Below are 19,621 nucleotides of genomic sequence, written 5' to 3' on the forward strand. Positions count from 1 at the left end.
GACAGCCAAGGCCAATATCTGCCCCTTAATGGTGCTTAAGGCAACTTTTTGATCCACTCCCCCCTGCAAAAATAGCAGGATCCTGGAACCGAATATGTACACGAACGCCACCCCATCTCCTCACACAGAGATATAGACCTTCCATGATGATACATCTTCCGAGAAGAGGACTTCTGTGCCCTCAGCATGGTGGAGATTACCGAACCCGACAGACCTCGGTCCCTTAGCACCTGACAGACATGCCGTTAAAGCCAGAGACTGTAAAGCAGGATGAAGTATAAGACCTTTGGCGACAGAACATCCTATCGCATCGGCAGTCGCCAAGGAACATCCACCACCATCTGAACTATGTCGGCGTACTAGGGACACCAAGGCCAATCCGGGGCAATTAGAATCACCGGAATCCCCTCGGTCTCCACTCTGCGAAACGAGGGAGACGTTTTAGCAGGGGAAGGCATAAATCAGCTGATAATGCCCCAATGGAGCTACCAACGCGTCTGCAGTGTCCGCCCAGAGATCTTTGGACCTGGCCACAAACCTCAATACCTTACGATTGAGTCGAGATCCATGTCTGGTGTGCCCCATCTCAGGCAAAGGAGTCGAAATACATCCGGATGTAGGTAGTCCGCTTGCCAGTTTTCTATGCCCTGACCTTCATGCAGCCGTAGATTTGCTCACAGGCTTGTTTGGCTTGGGAAACCAGGGACGCTTCTGTCCCTCAGCGGGCACCTTGTCGGCCTGGGAACGCTTACATGCGGACCTGGGCGGACGAAAAAAACGCTTCTGAGTGGAAAAGGAGGGCCCTGGCCTACGGCGTGGCTCCTTAACTTTTCTGGATTTTGAGAGCAGCGTACTCTTACCCCAGTAACATTCTTAATAATGTCATCCAGTGAGGCTCCAAATAGCCTCTCCCCCTGGAAGGTCAAATCTGCCAGAGCCTTCTAAGATGCCTGGTCCGCAGACCAGGATTTTAGCCAAATCAGGCGACAGAGCACCACAGCAGATACTGAGGCTCTAGAAAGCAAAGGAGCCGTGTCTAAGGCTGCATTACAGACATACTTAAAGCCATGCACCAACTGGTCTGCCAGTTCCACGCAGACCGGGGAAACCTGTTGCTTTTCCAACTCTCGATGCAACAATTTAGCCCATTCAGTAAGCGTCTGTGACACCAGGGCCATGGCCAATACTGACCCCACCACCGTGAACATGGACCAGGCGACAGCCTCGGCCCTCCTATCAGCGGGGTCCTTAAAAGCGGGGGGCCCCTCCACCGGAATCGTAGTTACCTTATTTAACCTGGAGACCGGGGGCCCACAATCGGGGGAGATGTCCATTTCTTCAGGAAACTCCCCTCAAAGGGGTACCGTACCGCCATGCATTTTGGGACCGAAAAGGCCCCCTGCGGCTGTTACTATTCTTTGTAAATAAATTTATCAAAGTAAGTTAGGTAGGGAAACATCTTAGCCATGCGGGCCGGCTTGTGGGACCAACACCTCTGTAGATGCTCTCGTCATATCCTCCATATTTAGGGTATCCCACACCGATGTAATAAGTGCTCCTACAAGCGCCCTTTCCTGCGCTGACCCAGACACAGAGTCATCCTCACTGTCCAAATGGTCCTGGTCCGCATCCTACGAAACGTCCGAACAGGGGCCGTGTGCCACAGCAAGGCCCGAGTCTGAATCGGAGCTTTCCCCAGACAACGTTCCCCCAGCACAGCCCCCTGCCAGGACTCGGAGCCCCCCCGGCCAGTCACACAGCGGCCTAAGCTCAGGGAGGAGGGAAAAGGACAAGGAGAGAAGAAAGGGAGAGTGAGAGACCCCTAGTCGACCTCCCAAGGAATGCCCAGCTGTTCCATCCTGCCGGGACAGGAGGAACCATACCTACCCATCCTGTGGGGATTGCTCCACTCATTCCACGGACAGACCCATCACCTGAGCGGTACGGGGTGGCAGTCGGCCGAGGCACACTGTGACACAGACAGCAGTAGCCCGGTGATACATGTGCCCTGGAACATATAGCCAGTAGGACCGCCCCCTGGACGAAAGAGAAAATAAAAACATTTTTAAGAGAGCAAATTTCTCAAGGTTGAAGGCTGCTCTTCAAGAGTTAGACTGGGGTGGGGATGTGGGGGTTATCATTAAATAACACAGAAAAGATAGGGGAATGCTTCAGATCAACTGTATGCTAAATATATTCCCATGGGTAATACATTTTAATTTAAAAAGCTAGAAATAATATCTATGTGGCTCACGATCAAAGTTAAAATAGCTATAAATAATAAGAAAAGAGCACTTAGGAAAGTATAAAAAAAAATATGAAGGAGTACTATCATCATTTAAAAGTTACAAAAAATATATCACAACATGTAAAAAGGAAATAAAGGCGGAAAAAAATGAAGAACAACAACAGGTTGCAAAAGAAAGTATGACAAACCCCCAAAAAATTTCAAATATATTAATAGTAAAAAAGGGCAGGTCTGACAATGTAGGCCCTTTACTAGATAGATTGGTGGCACGACGTGCACATAGCCTAGGCGACATTCTTATCAAGTCGGAGTTCGTAAAAGAACCAAATGCCACCTGGCTCTCTAACTATCCAAGATCTTTGAGAATGTTCCCATGCAATAAATGTCAAATTTGCCCCTACGTTGACCGTACAGCTTCTTTTCAGGATGCCCACGGACAATGTACTTTTGAGATTAGGGACCTGATAAACTGTTCGACAACCCGGGTGATTTACTTAATCACCTGCCCCTGTCCCAAAATATACGTGGGCAAAACGAAACGTGCCCTGAAAGTTCGGATAGGTGAGCACCTACGTGAAATCAACGAAAAACAAAAAAACCCTGAAAAGCCACTTGCCAAGCATTTCGCTGAACATAATAGAAGCTCTAAGGGTATGACTGTGAAGGGAATTTATGCCCTCAAATTATTGGGCAGACGCGGTGATTTTGACCGTATACTCCAGCAAAAAGAGAAGTGGTGGGTATACCGTCTCAAATCCCTTGTCCCTGTTGGCTTGAATACAGAATTAAACTTACAAGTCTTCCTAAATCCTTAGGTTAGCTTTGACTTCGATCTCTACTATACTAACATATATTTTCGATGTGCACTAGGCATTTTGCATATCATTAATATATAGCCCAGCTATCATACTGTTAATTCTCCATAGCCACTCCTGACCTATTATTGTATAACGCCCAAATACCATTCATCACTAAATATGGAGCTTAGACCATTGCCAGGATAATCATGTCCTATAATCACACATCCAACTTATAGCACTTTCCCACATTAATAGTCTCTTTTATTGCACTTCTAGCCTGTGATCAATCAGGCGGAGGGACTAAAATATTAATATCTGTTACATCCGTTGCATGAGTGGACTGTTATATTAGAATATCAGCAAGGACATGGTTAATCTCTGTTGTGACGGTTATCTGTTAAGCCAAAACGTCTATATATTTTTCTCCCCTCCCCTTCCCTTGCTGTGCCTTTCCCCCACTGTGTTTTCACTTTATAATAGGATAATAACGTCCAAATACGCCATATCCAATGAAGAAAGAAAGTGACCAGGAAAAATAAACTTTCTCCTAAATTTCAAAGTAACATGATTGTCTGACCTCCATGACCGCCATAGCGTCCGCCGCATCATACATCAGTTCAACATCAACTCACATTGTATTGGTGCTCGTATCAGCTGTGGATTGCGTATAAAAACATCCATCAGCTGACATTTCATCACGTCCAGGAAGAAGCTACGCCATTGGCTACGGCGAAACGCGTCAACGTCATCACCTGACGCTGTCCATGTGACCTGTCCATGTGATTCGACCCAACGAGGGAGGAATACAGAGACGGAGGCGCTATACTGGGCTATTCAGCCCGTGCTCCAGGCACGGAGTGAACTTCACTCACTTTCCATCAGGCCCCCTGCATTGTCGGGCATACTACACGGGCTGAACAACCAGAGGATTGACTGCACAGGTGCTATTTCCACCCTGATCGTCACATCGAGCGAACAAATGTCAACCAAAAGGTCTGTAGTTATCTTTTATTGAATGCTCCTGTCTGGACTTATATGGATGACCATATGCATTGAAATCACTACAACCAGTACCGACACGTTGATGGCATACATCCCTCGGGACACAGTTTTCTGAATCTAATTGAAACACAGCCTGTATTGCATTGAAGATTGAGAACTATTCATGTATAGTCCTACCTAATTACACTTGTGGGATAATATAGCTGTGCTGCAAAAAGCACCATCTCCACTGGAAGGTCATATAAAGGATCGGCGGTGTGTAACTCCACATACACTGTAATAATCCGTATTATCTATATCGATATATATGCATTTCCAGATATCAAATACCTTCACAGTCAACAGCATACTGCACACAGCATCCAATGCAATCTGATTAACTGAATACATATATCCAGACCGCAGAGAATACTGAGTGCATTCATCTCCAGACCAATGTGATTCACCATCCACTCGAACGATCACTGATAATACCAAAATGCTACAACATCATGCAGAGTTAATGTACCAATAATTGATGTAAATTTTTGCATTTCCTATGAGGGGAAATTGTATTTTCATCGATAGTGAACCTAATTCTAGTTTACTATTTTTTCTCGTTTACTGGCATAATCATCAATACCTGCTGCAGCCTTATTTCCCAACCTTCCTCACCCTTCTCACGTCTCCCCCCCTCCCTTTCCTCCAGGGCTCAGTCATTAGGGCCATAGCTCGGATGTCAGGTGTTAATTATCTTCCTGACCACCGTTATCTTAAATACCCGCACACCACACTACCCGAATTATAGTGCCGATAACCAATGACTGACCCCTGTATAGTCCGGACAGCGTCGTGTCTTTATGTTGTCTATTGTATGTCTTGTACGTTATGTGTGTTCATGGTCAGATACTAGTCAATCAATACCATGTTCTTTTTAAACTGTGTTGTGATATCAGAATTGATCCTTACTTGATTATTTAATCTTTAGAATAAACTTTTTGATACCATATTCTTGAGTTTGCCATTATTAGGATCAGGATCACTACAGTGTGGCCCACAGTAACCCCTTTTTTTCACGACCTTATCTAAGGTTGTTTTCTATCTCATCTTTATTACTGATCTTTTTCATCTGCCAATTTTTTGATATATGCTAATGGTTACGGCCCCACTCCCATCATTGATGAGGGATCCTACACATGTTCATTACCTACTGGACTAGACTTGCGCACTTTCCCATTCCCTTTTCCCCAAAAAATTTCTACATCCTTTACTAGATAATTTTGAGTTGGTTACTGGGGAGAAAGAGAAGGCAAATTTATTAACCACTAGAGGACCAGCCGCCGCAGTTATACTGCGTCAGGTTGGCTCCCCTGGGCAAATCCCTGTAGCTGTACGTCGGCCACTTTAAGACCACTAGGGGGTGCACCCGCGGCGCGACGAAGGCTTCTTCAAAGTAACAGCTGGGAACATGTGGAATCGGTTCCGGCATGCTCAGTAGTTTGTTTTTATAAACAAATGTATATGCATTCCTTAAGGCACAAAATAACTGGATATTAATATTAAGAGTTAACAACAACAGGGGTAGTTGATCCAAGCAATACCCAATTGCCTTATGAAGGATTGGATCATTCTTTTATGTCTTTTTTTTTTTTTGCCTTCTTACGTATCAAATGTGTGTAAAGGTTGTGTATATTGTGTGTGTGTGTGTGTGTGCACGCACACACATTTTTTTTTGCTTTAACTAGATGTCTTGTTTCAACCTAAATGTAAATTGTGCATGTTTGTGTATAGGTTGGGATGCTATTTAAAGTGATAGACAACACACATGCAAAACACATTGTAGTATGCTGCATAAAGCATGTGGTACTGGATGCATAATTGCAGGGCACTGTGTGTGAACTGACCACAAGAAAAATCACTTAAGAGGTGGGCCCAATGTACTTTAATTGACATCAACATGGAAAGAAATGAAGAGTGGGATCTCCTATACAGACAAGGCATATACAAGTAAAGGAACATAAAAATAGTCTCACCCCGTTTTTCGTTTTTTACTTAAATGTTTGTATATAAGGTAGCCAACGGCTGCAACTGCAGGTGCACTTATTATTCCACAACATATGCCTTGAGAGAATTGAAAATGAAAAGTTAAATTTTAAATAGCAGTAACATGTCAATGATATCAAATAGCTAGAAGAAAATTATTATTTATGGTCATAGTGTTTATAGATATCTACTTAAAGCGGAGTTCCACCCACGTTTGAAAGGTGGTCTTAAACTAAAGACCACCCCTCGTTTTTGGATATTTTTTTATTTCTTTGGTACCTTTTTTGAAGTACTAAGTGTACTTCCGTCCTAGGTCAGCCACGGCCTAGGACGTCATGTCCTCTTCTGGGGCAAGCCCTCCTCCTTCTCCCCCGCTGTCTGTGTCCCAGAAAACAAGATGGCCAATTACAAAGTCCCATGCGACTCACGCATGTGCAGTAGGCAACTGGCTGTAAAGCTGCAAGGCTCAATTGCCAGTTTTCCTTAGTTACAATGGCAGCGCCTGCACCCAATTCAAAGGATGCAATGGCATCGGGGGGGGGTCCGTCATTGCGGGCTCCCTGGACAGGTAAGTGTACTTATTAAAAGTCAGCGGCTGCAGTGTTTGTAGCTGTTGACTTAAAAAAAAAAAAATTGTGGCTGGAACTCCGCTTTAACAGGATCCACAATATTCAATTTTTGCTTAAATTTTTTGCTTAAAAAATATGTACAATTCAGAAGTATAACAATACAAAGTATAAGAACATAATATGTAGTTATCCAAATTTAAGAGTATTTAAAATATCACAAGAAATTAGGTCCAGCAGGTAACGAATGAATTCCGATCAGTGTGTTGGCTTCCCCATTCCACAGAAATTGATTGTTTTATCAACTGCTGTCGAATGGCCATCCTGGAAGTTTTTCTGTCGATCAGTGGCTGTAGCCAATCAGATGCCTTTGTGAGGATACAGAAAAAAAGCTAACAGTGTATGGTCAGCTTAAGAGCTTTGAAAATAACATGTGCTGAGATTTAGGAATGTTTTTGTATTGGATCTCAACTACAGACGTGACTGAGAAACTCCTAAAGAGGGGGAAAAAAAGGACAAAAAGGATAAAAACCACTCCACCTTACCATTAATCTTTGTATTTTTTTTAATGATAACCATAATTATGTCATATATTACAAATGCTCCATGACTGCGAGTATTGATACATTTCCACTTCCTTCTCTATAGCAAGCACAACTAAAACTGGGAGAAGTTATTAGCATATAATCTGAATGAAAATTAGAAGTGGTTTTCCAAAGTATTGCCTTTAAAACAACTGTTTTTTTTACTTCCAAGAAGGACATTTATTACCTTAAAGCCTAACTCCATATTTAATATTCAGAAAAATATTGTTACTGCGCTGGTCTAAATGTGTGATGCCACAAAAATATTTTTCCCCTTAAACCCAAAATATATGCTCATCTGTACTCAGATGTGATAATATAGTGCTGACTCTATCACAGTGATGTGCGTAATAGGTCACTATGGATAACTGAATAAATAAATAGCAAATAATAATAACCAGCTTTCGTGAACATATACACTTGCGTGTTATTATGTACCTCTACTGTGCCATCAAACTTGAATTAAAATAAATGGAGTGACAATATCAAAAATGTGTAAAAGCCAACAATGTCCAACCCTCTAGAGCCTGTGCATTGTAGACAGTGCTATAAGAAATATTTACCTATAAACAAATATAAACCAGAATATACTTATATATATAAAGTGCTATATCATAACATATGTGCAAAAAATGTGTGTATCAAAATTCGTGTGCAATCATATTGTGACACATCCCAAACGGCATGGGTAAACACAACTTCACAGTTAAAGTCCAATCAGAAGGTAATATGGTGATGAGTCCTGGTGCTATGTCTCATGCATATAGGGTGCTACTACTTTTCTTCCACCCGACAGAAATAAGTGCTACCACCACCATCTGCTGCAATGCAAACTCACCAGACCCCAGCTGGTAATAGGCCGAAAGCTTATTCCTTTATGACAGATGGATGTATCCTCACATGGTATTCCTCAATGCCTCAAAAAAACCAAGGAGCTCATCATGGTATAGTATGTATAAAAAAATGTTGTTTAATTAAAAGATTAAAATCAAACTACTCACAAGGGAGGTGCTTTAAGACCAGCACCAGGTGTCTTTGGCAGTATCAGTCTATTGACAGCCGCTCACCAGCTTATCGTTAGGTTGCGTGCCTGGCTCCTGCTGCACTTGTAGTCCCACAGATCAAAATGCACTCCCTCTTCCGTTGTCCACCTAGCTCCAAAAAAATGACCACATTCTTTGACCAGAAGGGTTTTTATAGGTGTGGGAAGTGTAAACCATGCCGCACCACAAAAGGACCTAGGAAGGTCAGCCATTTTCAATCCCATACAAATAACAAAGAATTCAAAATAGAGAAACTCATCACGTGCAGCAGTACGCATGTCACCTATGTGCTGGAGTGCGAATTTTTTGTTTAATTAAAAGATTAAAATCAAACTACTCACAAGGGAGGTGCTTTAAGACCAGCACCAGGTGTCTTTGGCAGTATCAGTCTATTGACAGCCGCTCACCAGCTTATCGTTAGGTTACGAAGCTAGGTGGACAACGGAAGAGGGAGTGCATTTTGATCTGTGGGACTACAAGTGCAGCAGGAGCCAGGCACGCAACCTAACGATAAGCTGGTGAGCGGCTGTCAATAGACTGATACTGCCAAAGACACCTGGTGCTGGTCTTAAAGCACCTCCCTTGTGAGTAGTTTGATTTTAATCTTTTAATTAAACAACATTTTTTTATACATACTATACCATGATGAGCTCCTTGGTTTTTTTGAGGCATTGAGGAATACCATGTGAGGATACATCCATCGGTCATAAAGGAATAAGCTTTCGGCCTATTACCAGCTGGGGTCTGGTGAGTTTGCATTGCAGCAGATGGTGGTGGTAGCACTTATTTCTGTCGGGTGGAAGAAAAGTAGTAGCACCCTATATGCATGAGACATAGCACCAGGACTCATCACCATATTACCTTCTGATTGGACTTTAACTGTGAAGTTGTGTTTACCCATGCCGTTTGGGATGTGTCACAATATGATTGCACACGAATTTTGATACACACATTTTTTGCACATATGTTATGATATAGCACTTTATATATATAATTATATTCTGGTTTATATTTGTTTATAGGTAAATATTTCTTATAGCACTGTCTACAATGCACAGGCTCTAGAGGGTTGGACATTGTTGGCTTTTACACATTTTTGATATTGTCACTCCATTTATTTTAATTCAAGTTTGATGGCACAGTAGAGGTACATAATAACACGCAAGTGTATATGTTCACGAAAGCTGGTTATTATTATTTGCTATTTATTTATTCAGTTATCCATAGTGACCTATTACGCACATCACTGTGATAGAGTCAGCACTATATTATCACATCTGAGTACAGATGAGCATATATTTTGGGTTTAAGGGGAAAAATATTTTTGTGGCATCACACATTTAGACCAGCGCAGTAACAATATTTTTCTGCTTTTTCATTTAAACCTTCCTGAAGGTTTACACAGTACTGCAGCAGGCCATTATAATTTATTATTCATTATATATTTGTTTGCGCCGGTGACAACTACTACTTTTTTGTTATACCATATTTAATATTACTTTAAATAGTTAGTTTGGACCAAGCTGGCCCAAATAAACTATTTACTGCATTAACAGGTGCGCTTGCTCGGTGCATTATCTGTATGTTAAAACACAGTGCTGTGTTTTAACCGTGGGATGGGGACTTCCTGTCCCACCCCCAGAACGCAACAGTCAGGCTGAGCAGTGCTCAGCCATTCATGGGAAGCTTTGTATTCTATGAATAAATACAAATCTTCCTCTGATTGGCTGAGGCAGAGATCGTGACATCATCTGCACACCTGAGTCAATCAGCGGAAGCTTTGTATTCATGCAGAAAATACAAAGCTTTCTGTTAATAGCCGAGCAGCTCTCAGCCTGCCTTGTTTTTGCTTCTGGAGTTGGAAACAAAGTGTTATATACTCTATGTAGCTGAGGCTACATACTGGTAATAGAGCACAACATTTTGTTACTTCCAGATTCAGTGCGGTCATTCCCTGCCTGCTGTTGTTGGGAAAGACGTTGATCAAGCATGATCTGTCATTGATCAGCTTCAAAGGGGTGCAAAAAAAGGTTTAAAAAAAAAAAAAAAAAAAAAAACGTAATAAAAATGAAAAAAAAAAAAAAAAAAAACTGTACCACATACACTTTAAAGTAAAAATGTGTGCCTACATGTGAAAACAACAATTGCAGTACACATTAGGTATCACTGCAAATGGCATAGAGTGATAACACTAGGGCCATCATTGATGGTTGACTCTAAATAATCACATTTAAAGGCTTTGAAAGCATCACCTATGGACACTATTTGGTAAAGTTAGCTGCTGTTTCAAAAGCATGCTTAATCTTAAGATTACATGTTTGGTAACATACTTTATTTACTCAAAGAAACTTCATCCTTTATATGTTACCAAAAAACAGCAACTACCGCCTTTTTATTCTCCATGGTTTCTGCTTTCATAAAATAAAATAGGATTTTTTCGTCATACTTACCTGTAAAATCCTTTTCTTTTTCATACATCATGGGACACAGAGTCAGGCCAATATTCATTACCTGCTGGGTTATACTCCATCATCGGGTGGAATGGACACTAGTAGACCAAGATTTTTAGACAGGATGTGATCCCCTATATAACCCCTACCATACGGGAAGTTACTTCAGTTTTGTAGAAAGCACTGAATCCTCAAAAAGAGGGGTGGGACCTCCGTGTCCCATGATGTACATAAAGAAAAGGATTTTACAGGTAAGCATGACGAAAAAAATCCTATTTTCTTTTTCATACATCATGGGATTAGAATAGGGCCGAAACAACTAATCGATTAATCGACAACTAATCGATTATGAAATTAATCGATTATGAAAATTGTAATCGATTAATCGGCCAGTAACATAATGGGGTTAAAAGAAACTAAAATTAGCCCTTTATAGTACAAAAAAGCAAATCGCTACTGTAAATATTACTTTCACTGTTCCACAGTAAAAAAACTGAACCCCTTACAGTAGCGATAATTTGCTCTTTTTGTACTTATTTTTGTTTTTGTAACCCCATTATGTTACTAAACATCTCAGGCCTGGGTTCACAACCTCTGTTTTTTGGTGCTTTTTGCAGAAACACACTACAGTTCATTTACATGTTTTCCTATGGGACACGTTCACATCCATGATTTTTTTTCAGCTGCTGCCTATTTGGAAAGGGCAAGGAGTTTTTAACGCAAAACGGTGCTATTTTTTTTTTTTTTTTTGTTCAATATACTTCAATGGAGAAGCTGCAGAAAAGCATGTAATGTGTTTTTGCAGTGATTTGTGTTTTGTAATCTGCCCAACAACAAATTGGGCTAAAAACAAATAAAAAATGCAATTTTTTTTTTTTAAGGCTGTTATCCGATTAATCGAAACAAAAAATCGGCCAACTAATCGATTATGAAAATAATCGTTATTTGCAGCCCTAGATTAGAATATTCATTACCTGCTGGGTCATCCCAGAGCAATATCCTTGAGGGGAGGTAGACACCCTGCCAAACAGTAGCCACCAGTTTTTATATGACTTATATGGTTTTTATATAGCAGCCCACAGAACACTGCAGCCAAAAGCCAAATCCTCGGCTGCTCGAATATCCACTTGATAACATTTTGTGAACGTATGCACTGAAGACCAGGTAGCAGCATTACAAATCTGAGACACAGATGCCAGATGGCGAAAAGCCCAGGAGGTTCCTACACACCTGGTAGAATGAGCTCTCACTCTAAAGGGAGGAGTTTTATGTTTCAGACCGTAGGCCTGAATGACCAATTGACAGACCCAATTGGCAATGGAAGCTTTGGAAGCTACCTGCCCTTTCTTGGGTCCTTTTGGTAAAACAAAGGTGATAGCCATCAGGAAGGCTAGCTTGCGTGACAGCAAGTTAATTGGAATTTCCTTAATAGGTTCAAATGGTTGTTTCTGTAATACAGACAACACCAAGTTCAAGTTCCAGGGACACATAGGTGACCTAATGGGGGAAGCGAGCGAGTTGCCCCTTGCATAAAGGTTTGGATCAGTGAATGGGAGGCTAAAAGGCCTTTGGAAGAATACGGATAGGGCTGAAACTTGACTTCTGATTGTACTCAAAGCCAATTTGATTTCTACGGCTGACTGTAGAAAATAGAGAATTCTCCCAAATCATGTATTTCCGTGGATGCCATTTTCTGGCTTCACACCAAGCAATAATAGGATTTTTATAACAGCTTACCTGTAAAATCCTTTTCTTGGAATACATCACGGGACACAGAGTCTAGTAATTACTAAGTGGGTTATATTCCACCTTCAGGTGCTGGACACTGGTGTAATCAATTAGACAGGAAGTTTCCTCCCTATATAACCCCTCCCATACTGGGAGCACCTGAGTTTTTGTAGCAAAGCAATAAGTGTCCCAATATCCCAAACAAGAGGGGCGGGAGCTCTGTGTCCCATGATGTACTCCAAGAAAAGGATTTTACAGGTAAGCGGTTATAAAAATCGTATTTTCTTCATCGTACATCACGGGACACAGAGTCTAGTAATTACTAAGTGGGATGTCCCAAAGCAATGCCTACTGAGGGGAGGGAGACACAAATAACGCAGACTGCCATCAGACGTGAGGACCTATACTGCTGCCTGCAGCATACTGCGCCAAAAAGCGACATACTCTTGCCGTCTTACATTCACCTGATAGAAATTAGTTAACTTAAGCACAGAAGACCAAGTTGCGGCCTTGCAAATCTGAGTCATAAAGGCTTGGTAATGCACTGCGCATGAAGCGCTTACTATCCTGGTAGGGTGCACTCTAAAAGAAACAGGGGGAAACTCTCTCTTTAACCACTAGCCGACCAGCCACCGTCATTATACGGCGGCAGGTCGGCTCTCCTGGGCGAGAGCCCGTAGCTATACGTCCGCTCTTCGAGCGGCCACTAGGGGGCGCGTGCGCGGCGCCGGAGGCACGCGCGCCCCCCGACTCCCGTGCGTATGCCCGGCGGGCGCGATCGCCGCCGGGCACACGCGATCGCTCGTTACAGAGCGGGGACCGGGAGCTGTGTGTGTAAACACACAGCTCTCGGTCCTGTCAGCGGGGGAAATGCTGATTTTCTGTTCATACAATGTATGAACAGAAGATCAGTGTTTCCCCTAGTGAGGCCACCCCCCCCACAGTAAGAACACGCCCAGGGAACATACTTAACCCCTTCCCCGCCCCCTAGTGTTAACCCCTTCACTGCCAGTGGCATTTTTATAGTAATCCAATGCATTTTTATAGCACTGATCGCTATAAAAATGCCAATGGTCCCAAAAATTTGTCAAAAGTGTCCGCCATAATGTCGCAGTAACGAAAAAAAATCGCTGATCACCGCCATTACTAGTAAAAAAAATATATTAATAAAAATGCCATAAAAATACCCCCTATTTTGTAAACGCTATAACTTTTGCGCAAACCAATCAATAAACGCTTATTGCGATTTTTTTTACGAAAAATATGTAGAAGAATACGTATCGGCCTAAACTAAGGAAAAAACATTTTTTTTATATATTTTTGGGGGATATTTATTACAGCAAAATGTAAAATATATTATTTTTTTTCAAAATTGTCGCTCTATTTTTGTTTATGGCGCAAAAAATAAAAACCGCAGAGGTGATCAAATACCACCAAAAGAAAGCTCTATTTGTGGGAAAAAAAGGACGCCAATTTTGTTTGGGAGCCACGTCGCACGACCGCGCAATTGTCAGTTAAAGCGTCACAGTCCCGAATCGCAAAAAGTGCTCTGGTCTTTGACCAGCAATATGGTCCGGGGGTTAAGTAGTTAAACCACAAGCCTGAATAATAACCTGATGAATTAACATTGAAAACAGTTGATTTAGACACTGCCTGCCCTTTCCTGGGGCCTCCTGATAGCGCAACAACATCAGTTTTCCGTATTCGAGCAGCCGCTTCAGATAGGCCTTGACTTTTCTTACTTTAACGAGAGAGAGTAACCATTTTAATAGCTGATCTGAAGACTGCCTGCCCATTTTTAGGGTCTTCTGGCAACCTTCAGATAGATTTTTAACTGCTTTCATCTATGTTGAGAGAAAAGCAATAACTTTTCCTTCCGCAGAACAAGGTTCTGGAAAAAAAGGAAGGCAAGAATATCTTGATTCAAATGAAAACTAGATCCTTCTAGGAAATAAGGCTGGGTGAGGATTTAACATCACCCTATCCTTAAGAATAATTAAAGCGGCGGTTCACCCAAATAACATCTTTATAAGACCAAATTCTTTATACTTCTAACATGTACAGTAGGCATTTTTTTTTTAGGTTGTACATACTGTGACAGTAAGTCAGGTAAATCTGTGGGTGTTGTCACAGACGGGACATACATTTCTGCCTTGTTTAGACAATACACCAATTGTTATTAGGCGTCGGCTGCAAAAGTAGCCAGAAAAGGTCTAAGGGCGTTGGAAAACTTCAGCTGTTCAGAATGAGGCAATTAAGGCCTCTATAAGTAATCCAGAGGATTACCACTGATTTTCTGCATCCTGAGGCTTTCTGAGTGAAGGAGAGCAGTAACTGAAAGTCTTCCGAGGAGGTGAGGTGGTCATTGATTTTTCTGTGTGATAAAAATCAAAAAGAGACTATTGTTTTTCTGCTGTATGACCAGCAGTGTCTGCCCAGCACTAGGCTGTGCCAGACTCCCTAGGTTCCTGTGTGGTGAAGGTAGACGCCCCAAGTGGCCAGGGTTTATTTTATGTTTGATTTTGTTTATGCTGTTTGGATGCTTGCACTTGTTTCCAGCAAGATGGAAGAATAAACCAAAATCTTGGTTTTCAACCGTCTTCGACTGCCTGTCTGTATAAATTCAGTGTGTAGTGAACCCATCCAGGGGGTCGCACACCCCGCTACCGAGCTAACCCCTTACAATACCTTATAATCTATATTTGCAATCCGGCTTCCGGGTACTCACTCCCCGCGGGAGTAGGCGTTTCCAAACTGAGCCGCAATGTAATCTGGGAGTTCGCCCAGATGATTGATGTTCTTCAGAAAATGTTCCCCCCGGCGGATAAGGTTGCCCCCCCGTATTGCGTAGGCGCATCACGAGAGTCACAGAGTTTCCAAAAGGAGCCGAACATGTAGAGCCACGATTTAGCTCTACACGGCGCTGTATAGAGCCGTCTCACAGCTCTACATGTTCGGCTCCTTTCGGAAACTCTGACTCTTGTGAAGCGCCTACGCAATACGGGGGGGCGGCCTTATCAGCCGAGGGGAACATTTTCTGAAGGCCATCAATCATCTGGGCGAACTCCCAGATTATATTGCAAGAAAGTTGCCAATACTGAAACTCTCTTGCAGAGGCTACCGCAACCAAGAATACCAATTCCCTTGTTAGAAGGATGAAGGGAAATATGGTGCATCGGCCCAAGGTGCTGAACTTGTAAGCCGACAAGACTAGACTCAATTTCCTGAGCACAAGGGCCGGATAAAAGAGTGCAAAGCAAGCGACCTTTGAAAATACTGACAAGGCCGAGATCAGATCCTTGATGGAACTTGAGGCTAGCTCCATCTCCTTTCCTAATGTAGGAAGGCAAGAATTTTACCCATGACATACTTCCAAGTATGCCATCCCTTGGATTCACACCAGGAACATGGGCCTTCCAGATCCTATTTACATGGTCCTGGAGGCCAGCTATCCTGTGATGCCGCGTACACACGATCATTTTTCGGCATGAAAAAAACATTGTTTTTAAAAACTGTCATTTAAAATGATCGTGTGTGGGCTTTTTTCGGGTTCTGAAAAACAAAAAAAAAAATTCCCGAACAGGCTGCATTTTTTAACGACGTTTTAAACAATGTCGTTTTTCGGGTTGTAAAAAATGATCGTGTGTGGGCTAAAACAACGTTAAAAACCTGCACATGCTCAGAAGCAAGTTTTGAGACGGGAGCGCTCGTTCTGGTAAAACTACCATTCGTAATGGAATAAGCACATTCATCACGCTGTAACAGACAGAAAAGGGCGAATCGTCTTTTACCAACACGGAATCAGCTAAAGAAGTCCCAAGGGTGGCGTCATCCGCACGGAACTTCCCCTTTATAGTGTCGTCGTAAGTGTTGTACGTCACCGAGCTTTGCTAGAGCATTTTTTTAAAACGATGGTGTGTTGGCAACGTCGTTTTAATGATAAAGTTGGAAAAACTTAGATTTTTTTACATGTCGAAAAATGATCGTGTGTACGCGGCATATGAATCAAGGTAATTTCCCACTGATTCTGAAAGCCCCGATCGTCAAGAATGCGGGCTATAACAGCCAGACCATTAATTCCCATGTTTGCAAGATGGGATGGAATACTCCCTTGCAAAGTAGGCCTGGACAAGTTGTAAGGGATCCTGGGTCCTCTACTACCACCCTTACTATTCCTGCACAGTAAGGTCGTCTGGGTTATGCCGGAGCAATAAGGCCGGCTTCTGTTCCCATCTGATGTTGCATAGAAGCCACGGAAGTCGCGGCACTGGGGGGGGAGAGAACGCATAAACCAGTGACAACTGGTCCCTAGGGTCACTAACGCATCTGTCCTGAATGCGAGTGGATCCGTTGTCCTTGACACAAAGCTATCCAACTTCTTGTTGAACCTGGACACCAATAAATTGTATGTACAGGGTACCCTTTCTCTGGCATTTGGTCAGAAAAAAGTCGGGGTGTAGAGGTCATTCTCCTGGGAACAATCGTTGATGGCTCCAGAGAACCGCCTGCCAATTCTGCATTCCATGAAATGAAGATTGTCAATAGGCAAGGCACAAGCTCCTTTGCCCAAGCCAGAACATGGCTTACCTCCCTCTGGCTGCGTGACTTCTAGTGCCTCCTTGGTAAACAAAGTAAATCACTGGTGTGGCATTGTTGGATTGTACTCTGACAGAACAATCCTGCAACCTAAACATCCAGGCCCTTAAGCCAGGTGCTCCATCCGTAGAGGCAGTGGTCTCTTCCAGGCCTGACCTCCATCTCTAGAAACCAGCCTTCGTAGCTGCCACCTCCCAGGTAACGGGCATGAAGGATCTTCCTTTCTGCCAATCTTTTGGTTAAGAACCACCAACTGAAACTCCAGCGTATCCCTGGGACCAGACACTTTGGATAATGCTAAGTTAGGATCCACTTGTTCCAGGCTGACAGAATAATGTTTATATCAGCCTTGAATGAAACTGAACATAGGGAACCGCTTTGAATGAAGCCACCATCTTCCCTAGCAACTTAAGCAAAAGGCAAATGTAAGGAACTGTTCCTTGCCATGACCACATAGACCAGCTTTCTCGTAGAGCTGATTTTGTCTGAGGCAAAAAAAACTTTCCCTTTTGGGCTGTGTCCCAAACATTTCAAGCTTCTTACCAAACAAAAGAATGTACCTTTAGACTGGGATCCTAACCCACATTTCAAGCTTCTTACCAAACAAAAGAATGTACCTTTAGACTGGGATCCTAACCCAGGAGTTCCAGATACATGACCATGCTGGACACACTTAGGTCCAGCCATGCTACTGACTGATCTATCAGCAACAGTTTGCCTTGGTATGCCATTACTGCTATACCCTGGGCCTTTATACCTGCTAGAGGTGGGCCCTAGCCCCCTGTAAACCCGGGCATGGTGGCTAACCCAAAGGGTAAGACCACCAACTGGAGAAGGTGCTGTTCCCCTGCCAAACGCAGACAACCTCTGCAGTCCCATGTAAATAAACACATATGCTAATGGCCCCCCATATGTGTATGTGGCAAGTGTTAAAGCCATATGCCTCTATGGAAGAGTGTGTTCATGGAAGCATGAATTCATACAAATATGTTTTAGGCAAAACATAAAAAAGGGCGTGCTGTATACACGCATACATATAGCATGCGTGCTATGGAACGGGCACCATGCAGACACGTATTCCTATGTGAACACAAGGAATCCTGTATAATTAAAGAAACTTAAATTATCATGCCTCATTATGCAACCATGCAAAATCTAGGCAAACATGCAACTTTAAGCAATCATGCATCCTTATGCGATTTAGCATTTTTCATGCGATCAAACATCTTATGCCTTTTTAAGTACTACTGTGCGGACAAGTACCCTTGTGTGACCAAGGACTCTTGTGTGATCAAGCACCCCTGTGCGATCCAGCATCTTTATGCAATCAACCATTTTTATGCGATTTTAGGCATTTCTGTGAAACAAGCCTCTCTGTGTGACCAAGTATCCTTGCATAATCAAGGACTTGTGTGATCAGGCAACCTTGTGTGATCCAGCATCTTTATGCAATCAAGCATTTTTATGCGATTTTAGGCATTTCTGTGCAAATAAGCCTCTCTGTGCGACTTAAGCACTTTAATGTGACCAAGCATCATCATGCGACTATGTAAAAAATGTGTAAACCCATACAAACAGAAACATGTATCTTTATGTGATCAACAATAAACATGTTCTGTTACTTGTTTTTACCCCACATGCATTTTGAACATTCCAAACTCATTTATTTTATGCAAAGATCTCACTTCAGAGTGTTCCTGTTATTCTTGCTGCAGTGTATTAAGTCAGTGTACTGTATACTAGGCACAGTGTGCAGGTAAAGCTGACTGCAGGCCATCCCTGTTCTCTTCCTAATAATACAGGCAGGCAGTTGATTGAGCTAAGCTGCAGTATATTAAGTCAGTGCAGTGTACTGTATACTGGGCACAGTGTGCAGGTAAATCTGACTGCAGGCCATTCCTTGTGTACCTATTTCAATAGATCAAATACAGTATGTCTGGAAGGCCAACAAGGAGAGGCAGACACTCACAGGCCAATAAAAGAGGGAAAACAGGCTCTGTGTCTAGAGGCAACAGTGCTGGTCATGGACACGGTGCAGACTCATCAGCACGTGGCCATGGGGCACGCTTGTCCTTTTTTTTTCGGCAGCTGGCCGCGTTGAGCCACAACATGCAGAAGAGTTGGTAGAGTGGATGACCAGGCCGTCCTTCATCCTCACCCAGGCTACCTTGGCTGCCAATGCAGGTGCCAAAGCAGCCTATTCCATTGGCTCGATGTCATCAGTTACTCCTTCCCTAGCCCCACCATCATGCAGGGAGGAGTCCCCTGAACTGTCCGACAGTTGGGCACATGCTGCAGGAGGATGCGCAGCGTTTTGAAGGCTCCGATGATGGTACCAAGCTTGAGGAAGGCAGTAACGTGAGCCCAGACAGAGGGGGTGCCAAAGAAGGACAACAAACTGGCAGGCATGTTACCCCAGCTACAGCATACTGCCAGGTTTGCTCCAGTGACGAGGAGGGAGGGGATGATGAGATCACTGACTCTACGTGGGTGCCTGATAGGAGAGAGGAGGCACATCTCCAAAGAGGCAGGATGCCCTCCAGGGGCCAGCTTAAGGGAAGCCAACCGACTGCATCACACCG

The 19,621-nt window shown here is 43.0% G+C and overlaps 1 protein-coding gene across 5 annotated transcripts in view; it reads right to left on the reverse strand.

Annotated features, from left to right (window-relative positions):
* Nucleotides 1-19,621, reverse strand: part of LOC120928427 (CUB and sushi domain-containing protein 1-like) — a 368,880-nt gene that overhangs the window by 15,410 nt on the left and 333,849 nt on the right. For 4 of the 5 annotated variants that reach the window (XM_040339531.1, XM_040339527.1, XM_040339528.1 and 1 more), the window contains one exon: nt 6,063-6,150. The exons of the other annotated variant lie outside the window; for it this stretch is intronic. In XM_040339531.1, coding sequence (XP_040195465.1) covers nt 6,063-6,150 — 88 coding nt within the window. The remainder of the gene's footprint in view (nt 1-6,062; nt 6,151-19,621) is intronic. 5 annotated transcript variants of the gene reach the window in all.

The sequence above is a fragment of the Rana temporaria genome, chromosome 2 (genome assembly GCF_905171775.1).
Source record: "Rana temporaria chromosome 2, aRanTem1.1, whole genome shotgun sequence".
Classification (NCBI taxonomy): domain Eukaryota; kingdom Metazoa; phylum Chordata; class Amphibia; order Anura; family Ranidae; genus Rana; species Rana temporaria.